This window comes from Myotis daubentonii, chromosome 5, assembly GCF_963259705.1.
Source record: "Myotis daubentonii chromosome 5, mMyoDau2.1, whole genome shotgun sequence".
Taxonomy (NCBI): domain Eukaryota; kingdom Metazoa; phylum Chordata; class Mammalia; order Chiroptera; family Vespertilionidae; genus Myotis; species Myotis daubentonii.
This window is the reverse complement of record NC_081844.1, coordinates 25144646-25154408: the sequence shown is the minus strand read 5'-3', so window position 1 is coordinate 25154408 and position 9763 is coordinate 25144646. Positions and strand designations below refer to the sequence as shown.

At 41.3% G+C, this 9763-nt stretch overlaps 1 protein-coding gene across 1 annotated transcript in view; it reads right to left on the bottom strand.

The window, feature by feature from the left end:
- Window positions 1-1379: 1379 nt before the first annotated feature.
- The window catches only part of LOC132234981 (adhesion G protein-coupled receptor E2-like), a 128895-nt gene continuing 120511 nt past the window's right edge, over window positions 1380-9763 (bottom strand). The window contains exons 18-19 of the mRNA XM_059696661.1: window positions 4105-4166; window positions 1380-2265 (exon numbers count right to left, since the gene is read on the bottom strand). Coding sequence (XP_059552644.1) covers window positions 4116-4166 — 51 coding nt within the window. The 3' untranslated portion in view covers window positions 1380-2265; window positions 4105-4115. The remainder of the gene's footprint in view (window positions 2266-4104; window positions 4167-9763) is intronic.

Below are 9763 nucleotides of genomic sequence, written 5' to 3'. Positions count from 1 at the left end.
AATTTAGCCCCTGCCTGAGGCTATCCAGCAGGAGCTACAGAGAGATCTGCAGATTCCTCTTTTTTGTTTGGGATTTGGAGGTGCCCAGATGAGGCCAAGCTGTGAAGCAATGCAAGCTGCTGTGGGGCCTTGGGCCTTCTTTTGGAAGTTCTGGGTCTCTCTGACCCAGCTGCAGTTTGTTAGGTAATTTTCAGATTGCAAAGGGCCAAGTCTTTCATATGCAAAAGCCTCTGCACACAGCTTGGGTAGGGCAGCATCTCAGGGAATCAACAGGGTGGCGCAAACAGCTAAGGCAGATCCTCTGTCTTTCCCTAAGAGGTCCTGTGTCTCAGTGTCCCGGTAATCACTGCAAGCACCTCTGAGAGAAAGCCGCCCCCGAGTTCCGACCAATGCCAGACAGTCCAATTTCTCCCCGTATGAATCTGGGCCCCCAGAGACTTGCCCGGAACTGGAGTTCAGAGCAGTCGGGAGCTTGAGACTCCCTTCTGATTGAAAAAGACAACTGCGTCCTCAGTTGCCAGCCCTTTCCATGTGCACCTCCATACCTCTGCACTTTACTTCCGCACCTCCTCTGAGTTTCAGTGTGCTTTTCTTTTTCTTTCTAGTTATATAATTTCCACTCAGCCAGCCTTCCTGTAGTTCTGGATGATGTCTGTTTCATCTTTTAGTTGTATTTTTGAAGTGGTTCTGTGAGGCAGCAATTTCAGGTGTTTACTTAGGCCGCCATCTTGGTTTCTCCCAGTCATTTTTTGTTTTCTTTAAATTTCAATGATGGTATGCACTTGAGCATGTTTAATGAAAAATTCTTGATCAGTGGAGGTAGATGGCACTTTGTGGAGCAGTTCCTGAGACATTCATTGCAGTATCTCCTGTCATGCTGGGTATTAATATGAGAAAATGTTGTTTAATAAGGATAAAGAGGAATACTAAATAGCTTTATTTTGAATTACTTAATTATTGGCAAGGAAGCATATATTCTTGGATTGGTTACCCATTTCCTTTCTTTATTTTAACAATTAGTAAGAATTCCTATTCCACACTCAGCCTTTTCCCTCAGTGGTCATGTGTTCTCTACTGTTAATGAGAAATTCTGTCATGTTCTTGCGGAATATAAATTGAGGACTGGCCAACTTCCAGGCAAAGATATAGGGTGTTGAGAAAAAAGTCACTATAGTTATGAAGATGGAGAAATAGAGGTCACCCATTGTACCTTAAATCTTAATGCCACAGAGGCAGCATAGTCAGATTACATTTATGCAGTGAATCCTTCACTCTACCAGTTGAAAATCTAGTTTAAATTTATTTTCTACTGCATGTGTGTTTTTGACATAAAATTCCCATACCCAAGGGACATAATGAATGAAGAGCCTTAAACTCAGTTTCCTCAGACAAATTTTATTGAATAAGTCTCTCTATTAGAATCTTATAGCTGCAGTAAAGTATTCCCATGCTAGTTGTTTAAAACAAACATAGACTCTTACAGTGTAGCTCTCAGAAGCTTGAAATGAGTCTCACTGACTAATCCAGGGGTGTGCAGGCTATGGTTTTTCTAGAGGCTCAGGAGAGGGTCTGTTTCTAATGCCTGTTAGTGCTCCTGGCCCCCCACATCCCTTGGCTCATGTTCCTTCTCCCATCTTTAAAGCCAGCTGGGTAGCATTTTCAAAATATCTCTGAGACCAACTCCGTTGTCTCTCTCTTCAACATTAACAGAACCATACAGCTAGGCCTTATCAATTGGTTTTGACATTTGTCATGAAATCTACTTTGAAAGAAGACTCTAGACCAGTACTCAGCAGTGGTGACAGTCTGCATGGAGAGCAGGAGCTTGCACCAGAAAGTTACACAACACACTGCTTCCTTTATTGATAAAATCTTGTTATGGAATAAATGTCAGTTGAACTAAAGCTTAGTGATGTTGTTGATTTACAGTCTATCCCAAGGTTCTTTTTTCCTCAAGGGCCAATACCAGTTCATGCACCACATTTTGAGTAACACTGCCATGGAACATGAGTGCCCTGATGGCAAGGAACTTGCTATATTCATTTTTGTGTAACTGATAGCCAAAGCACATGGACATAGCAATGTGTATTGCACAGGTAGGGCTGGAGCAGGCAGAAATTTGGAAAGAAAAATTAAGATATGGAGAAGTGGGCAGTGGTGATCCTCAACACTTGGCAGGTTGACTTGCTTCAAAGATGATGGATGGATGGATGGATGGATGGAACAAGCCACACACAAAGTTATTTGTAACTGAGTCATGTTGTTCTAAAGAACAGGGTAAAAGAAAAAGATGGCAAAGAAATTGTTAGTACTCCAGATGTGTGCCTCAATTTTTAATTCTTTGCATACACTTTCATATTTATGCCATTTCCATATGCTATCCACACTAACATTTTCTCAATTCACGTATCTACTGCTTAGTGTCAGTTATGCCTATAAAGCAGATGCACACGAAACTGTCCATTTTGACTCTATAGTCCATTATTTTAAATTAGAGGCCTGGTGCACTAATTCGTGCACCAGTGAGGTTCTGTTAGCCCGGCTTGTGGGATCGGGCCAAATCCAACTCTCCTACATCCCCCCAAACGTCCTGGATTGTGAGAGGGTGCAGACCAGGCTGAGAGACCCCACCAGAGCAGTATCAGGGCTGGGGAGAGATGTGAGAGGTTGGCCAGCTGGGGAGGAACCGCAGGTGGGCTCCAGGGCATTTCTGGCCCATGTTGCCTAGTTGGGATCAGCCTGACCTCAGCAGCAAGCTAACCTACTTGTCCGAGCATCTGCCCCTGGTGGTCAGTGCACATCACAGCGAACAGTTGAGCCACCTCAGCATATCATTAGCATATTACGCTTTGATTGGTTGAATGGCAGACCAGACACTTAGCATATCACGCTTTCATTATATAGGATGGGAAAGATTGTATTATAACTCTCCACCAATTTCCTGAAGTATAGCTAAAACCAATTAAAGATTTATATGTCAGTAATAAAATACCATGTTAGGATATAAAATACTTAAAACATTGCTTCCTTTTGACTGCCAAATGAACATAGTTGTTAAGAGTAGTTTCGTAAGAAGTCATATTTCTACTCCATTGCTCACATTTCCAAGATGTTCTTTTTACTCCCTGAACTTTTGGAGGACTGACTCATTGTAGAAAATAACCTTTGCTTTGGCAAAATGTAGAAAGTCCCGAGGAAACAAGTTCAGGACGAACCCACTGTAGTTGGAAATGACTGACATTGAGTGTGATGTTATGATGACCTCTCTTAGCACCAGCAATATCTGAGACACACACTTTACTTTGTTTTCTCTCGGCGCACTTTTTCTACACATTGTTTTATTTGAAATCATGTTTTTAGCTCGAGGTATAAGCTTTTCCTGTTTAATCATGAGACAGAAAATATTATATTGAGAGATACACACATTTTTAAAAGTTCAGACATTATCACCAAAAAAAAAAAAAAACCACAACAAAAAAACAAAACAAACAAAAATAAAATAAAACCAACAACAACTGCATTCTGCTGGGAAAAGTTTAACCAGGGAGATAGTCTGTGGAATATACCCATGTGTTTTTTCCTTTCTTTCTTTCTTTCTTTCTTTCTTTCTTTCTTTCTTTCTTTCTTTCTTTCTTTCTTTCTTTCTTTCTTTCTTTCTTTCTTTCTTCCTTCCTTCCTTCCTTCCTTCCTTCCTTCTTTCCTTCCTTCCTTCCTTCCTTCCTCCCTTTCTTATTGATGTTGCATTGGTTAATAACATTATGTGTTATAATGTTAACATTATATATAATTTGATATAATTCAGCAATTTTTCTTCTGAGTATCTATCTGAAGAGCATAAAAAACCAATTAAAAACGATAAGTATACCCCTATGTTCATTGTACTATTTACAACAGTCAAGATATGTAAACAATGTGTATCCATTGATGGATGAATTTATAAAGATGTGGTAGAAAATGCAATCGAATACTATTCAGCCATAGAAAAGATCAAATATTGCCATATGAAACATCAATTCTGAGAGTATTAGAAAATAAGTGAAATAAGTCAGACAGAAAAGGACGAAAATCACATGACTTTTTACCTGTTTTTCTTTAATCACTCACCTTTAGTTTTCTTAGAATTGACTTAATTTTCTCCTTTCTGCTGTCATTCCATCATCTTTTACCTGGGGAAGAGATAAAACTAAAATGATGGAAATGGCTATTAAATAAATAAATTAATAAATAAATAAACAAACAAATAAATAAATATTCAAGTCTTTTCTCAGTTTTTCTGGAAAATTTAAAGAAACATTCATGTACCTTTAACCAATTATTCTTATGTCACATTGTTTTATCTCTTTATGCACATAAACACACTTTCACTTAATATCAAATTTACAAACTTATGTAATACCTGAGATTCACATATCATAAATTAAATCATTTTAAAGTATACTATTCAGTGGCATTTAGTACATTTGCCATATGCACTCATCCCCTCTATCTAGTTCTAAAACATTTTCATCACCTCATGAAGACTCCATGTTCATTACGTAGTAATTTCCCATCACTGTCTCCAAGCTCCTGGCAACAACCAATCTACTGTCTGTATCCACAGATTTATCTACACTGGATAGTTCATATAAATAGAATTGTCCAATATATAGCCTATTATATCTGAATTTTTTTTTTTACTTAGCCTAATGTTTTAGGGGGTCATTCATATTATAGCATTGTTATTAGTTGAATTATATACCCTAAAAATTCATATGTTGAAATCCTAACCTCCAGGACCTCAGAACATGACTCAGACAAAGGGTTTTTAAAAGAGGTTTTAAATTAAAATAAGGACATTAGGGGGAGCTCTAACCCAATATGACTTGTGTCCTTACTCAAAGAAGGGAGATTAGGGCAATGTCAGCAAGTTGGCAGAATAGGAAGCTCCAGACTTCCTTCCCCTCATGGACACATCAATTCAACAACATGAATCCATTTCCTTTGTGAAAAATCCAGAGATCGCTTGAGAGGCTCCTGCACCCCAATTGAGTATGACACCAGCTGCATTGAAGCCAGTAGGAAAATTCATGGCACCATCTTGCCACAGGAGATGACTGAATTGTGCCGCCAACATTCTAACATTTTGAGGGTCTGCCTGAGAGTGAGTTTCGTCTTGCCTGAGAATGAGCACCAATGGGAAAGTGCCACAAGTTGGGATGCACTGAGAACAAAGGGGATGGATTGGACCAGCACATACTCACTGTCATTGACCTTTCCCCACTTTAGCACAGAGCAAATAAAGAACAAATGGTGCAGCTACTGTAGAAAACAGTAGGGAGTTCCCTCAAAAAATTAAAAATGGGCCCTGGCCAAGTGTGGCTCAGTTATTTGAAGCGTTGTCCCAGACAGTGAAAGGTTGTGGTTTGATTCCTGATTAGGGCACATATGTGGGTTGTGGCTTCTATCCCTAGTCAGGGAGAGTACGGGAGGCAGCCAGTGTTTCATCCTCAAAACTCTCTCTGTCTCTCTCTCTCTCCCTTCCCCTCTTTCTCTAAGCATGCTCTTGGGTGAGTATTAAAACAAACAAACATAGCAGCACAATTCACCATAGCTAAGATCTGGAAACAGCCTAAGTGCCCATCAGTAGATGAATGGATTAGAAAACTGTGGTAATACTATGCTGCTGTAAAAAAGAAGGAACTCTTACCATTTGCAACGGCATGGATGGAACTGGAGAGCATTATGCTAAGTGAAATAAGGCAGTCAATGAAGGAAAAATACCACATGATCTCACTCATTCAAGGATAATAAAGACCATTATAAACTTTTGAACAATAATAGATACAGAGGCAGAGCTGCCTCAAACAGACTGTCAAACTGCAGTGGGAAGGCCGGGAAGGGTTGGGGGGCAGAAGGGAGGGAGGTAAGAGATCAACCGAAGGACTTGTATGCGTGCATATAAGCATAACCAATCGACATAAGACACTGGAGGGTAGGGGAGGCCAGGGATTGTCAAGGGTGGGGGGGGGGGGAAGGACACATATGTAATACCCATTGTAATACTTTAAGCAATAAAACAATAAAAAAAAATATAAAATGCAAACCTACAAAAAAATAAATAAAATAAAACAACAACAATGGAACTATCATATGACCCAGAGATTCCACTTCTGGTAATATACCTAGAGAAACCCAAAACACTAATTCAAAGGAATATGTGCACCCCTATGTTCATTGCAGTATTATATACAACTAGAGGCCTGGTGCATGAAATTCATGCAATAGGGGGTGTTCCCATCAGCTCAGCCTGTACCCTCTCCAATCTGGGACCCCTTGGGGGACGTGCAACTGCCGTCTATTGGATATCCCTCTCACAATCCAGGACCATTGGCTCCTACCTGTTCACCTGTCTGCCTGCCTGATCACCCCTAACTGCCTCTGCCTGCCAACCTGATCACCCCTCACAGTTCCCCCCATTGCTGGCCTAGTTGCCCCCAACTGCCCCCCTTGCCAAACTTGCCTCCCCTAACTGCCCCCCCACCAGCCTGGTCACCCCTAAATGCCCCCTCGCCAGCATGGTTGCCCCTTACTGCACCCCTGCTAGCCAGGTCACGCCCAACAGCCCCCACCTCTGCCAGCCTGGTTGCCCCTAACTGCACGCTGCTGCCAGCCTGGTCACCTCTTACTGCCACCCCTGCTGGCCAGGTTGCCCCCAACTGCCCCCCTCTGCCAGACTGTTTGTCCCCAAATGCCCCCCGCCAGCCTGGTTGCCCATCCCTGACCCTCTTGTCAGCCTAGTTGCCACCACCTGCCCCATGCTGGCCTGTTCTCCCCCAACTGCCCCTCCCTTGCCAGCCTGTGCCCCCAACTGTCCCCCCTCAAGCCTGGTCACCCCTCACTGACCCCCTCTGCCAGCCTGGTCATCCCTAACTGCCCTTCCTACTGACTTGGTTGCCCCCAACTGCTCCTCCTGCTGGCCTGGTCACCCCCAACTGCCCCCCCCCCCACCGGCCTGGTTGCCCCACGCAGCCTGCTGCTCAGTCGTATGGTTGTCCCTCACTAACCCCCTGCCACCCTGTCACCCCACTCAGCTTGTTTGGTTGTCTGCTCAGTTTGGGATGTGATGGCCCCTGGCTGTTTATATATATAGACAGCCAAGATTTGGAAGCAGCCAAAGTGTCCAACAATAGATGAATGGATAAAAAAGCTGTTGGTACATTTACACAATGGAATACTATGTGTGTGTGTGTGTGTATATATATATATATATATATATATATATATATATATATATATATATATATATCTTATCCTTTACGACAGCATGGATGGACCTGGACATTATTATGCAAAGTGAAATAAGAAGACAAAGACAATATGATTTCACTTATATGTGGAATCTAATGAACAAAATAATTTAGCAAAATAGAAACAGAAACATAGATATTTAGAACAGATTGACAGCTGTCAGAATGGAGGGGTTTTGGGGTGCTGGGTGAAAAATGTGGAGAGATTAAGCAAAAAAATATATACATATGACATATAAACATGTGCAAAAGTATGGTGATAGCAAGGGAGAAAGGTGGGTGGGGGGAGGTGGAGGTGGGTAAAGGAGGATAAATGGATGCAAAGAGAATTTTCTTTGGGCGGTGAGCACACGATGCATTGTGCAGATGATGTTTTATTGAGTTGCACACTTGAAACCTGTCTGTTTTTTTAAACCAATATCACCCAAAATTCAACAAGAAGTTTATAAATACTGTACTTCAGGAAATTATTCAGAACTGAACACAAGAAAAGTACATGTAACAGGTTTAACACAGGAGTGCCATGATTTCATTTGTGTTTTGAAAGAATCCCTTTGACTTCTGTGTAAAGAGGAATTAGAAGGAGACAAGAGTAGGAAGGGATAGTCGGTCAGAAGGGAATTGCAGTGGTTCAGACGTGAAGATGGCAGCCTGGCTCAGGAGGGAGTGATGGAGACTGAGCCATCTGGGCACATGAGGGATATTCTGAGAAGATAAGAACAATAGGACTGTATAATGGCTAGGTTGTAGGGGGAAATAAGGTAACTGTGGAGTAACATTCAGGTTTCAAACTTGTGCAAGGGAATGGAAGTAGTGCCAGTCAGGGAGGGAAAGACACCATGGAAAAGGATGGGATTAGGGTGAAGATGGAGGGTCATAAATTGGAAGGCTGAGTTCAAGGTGGCTTGGTAATATTAAAGATGTCAAGTAACTGGAAATACTCTTCTAGTTCTCAGAGCTAGAGAAAAGTATGTGGCCATCATTTGCATCTATATGGTGACTGACCCTAAGGAATGAATTCTATTGCCTAGGAAGAAAGAATTTAATGAGAATTTAAATTGGTTGAAGCTATAAAAGAAACAAAGAAAGAAAAGCTAGAAATAATGGAGAAAGACATGGAGGAGGGGCATAAAAGTAGATTCTAGATAGGATAAGGATGGAGTGTTTCATGAGAAAGAGTGATAAATAGTGTAAGAAGTTTCTGGAAAGATTTTAGGGGCACGGAGATCATTGTAAACCTAAGAGATATTTGCTTTGGTGGAATGATGTAGGAAAGAAGCGAAAATACATGAATTGAGGGAATGAATTTAAGACAAGGAAAGAACGACAAAGAAAAGTCAACTCTTGGCTGGTAGCTAGAAGGAAATGGTAGGCCAAGTGGTACATGTTTGTAAGATGGAAAAAAAATCAAACATGTTGCTACAACATTGGGAAGAATGCTTTTGAGAAGGTGAGGGAAGAATGAAGGGGATGAGGGTAGGAGAAAGACAAAGAGGGAGGAGAGAGAATGTGTGAACAATAGTGTAAGAAGAATTGATAAGGCAAGAATGATGGGGTTCAAAGTGAAGGTGAAAGTTGTCTTCAGAGAGAAGGGAAATGGTGTGAATGATATGGCAATGTGGAGAAGGTGCATGCTAATGTATGCGTGGCTGAGAGGGTGCAGTTCACAGAGTCATCACAATGACTCAGGTTTTCTCTGTGGAATATATGGTACGAATATTTTCTGAGAAAGGGAGAGGGGATAGAAGATCCAACTGTGAAACCAGTGTTTGTGGAAGATGAGTGAACAGGTGAAAGATATACAGGATTTCCTGGGAGTGTACTAGACTTCTTTTTAAAACATTTATTTTAAAATATGTTTTTATTATTTGAGAGAGAGTGAGGAAGGTACAGGAATAAAGAACAAGAAACATTTATCTGCTGAGTCCTGCATGCCCCCTACTGGGGATCAAACCCGCAACTCAGGAGTGTGCCCTGACCAGGAATTGAACCAGGGACCTCTTGGTTCATGGGTCAATACTCAACCACTGAGCCACAGTAGGCGGGCATAGTAGGCTCCTTTAAATGGGGAAGAAGATGCAAGGTGTTTAATGGAAGATGGAAGAAGAGGTGAGATTGTAAGTAAAAGAACTTTCTATGTCTAAAATTTTTTTTAAAAGAACTTGGTAAATCTAAACCACTGGTGGTTCTTAGTAATTATTGCCATGAATTATCTGATGCAATGATGGCTTTTCCTTCCTGGTTTTACAGTGGATGGAGGGTGCCGAACATATCAAGCAGCCTCCTTAAGTCTAAAATGCTAGCTAACACTTATTTCCATTTATTTCTTAAACATGTACATCATTTCCCCCATTTTTGCCTTTTTCTTGCATAGTGCTGAGTGACTACGGGATAGAGATGGATAAAGGGTAAGATAATGTGGGTCTGAGTGCAACGGGCATCCCTGCTTCAGATCATTGATTCTTGCTTATTTAGCT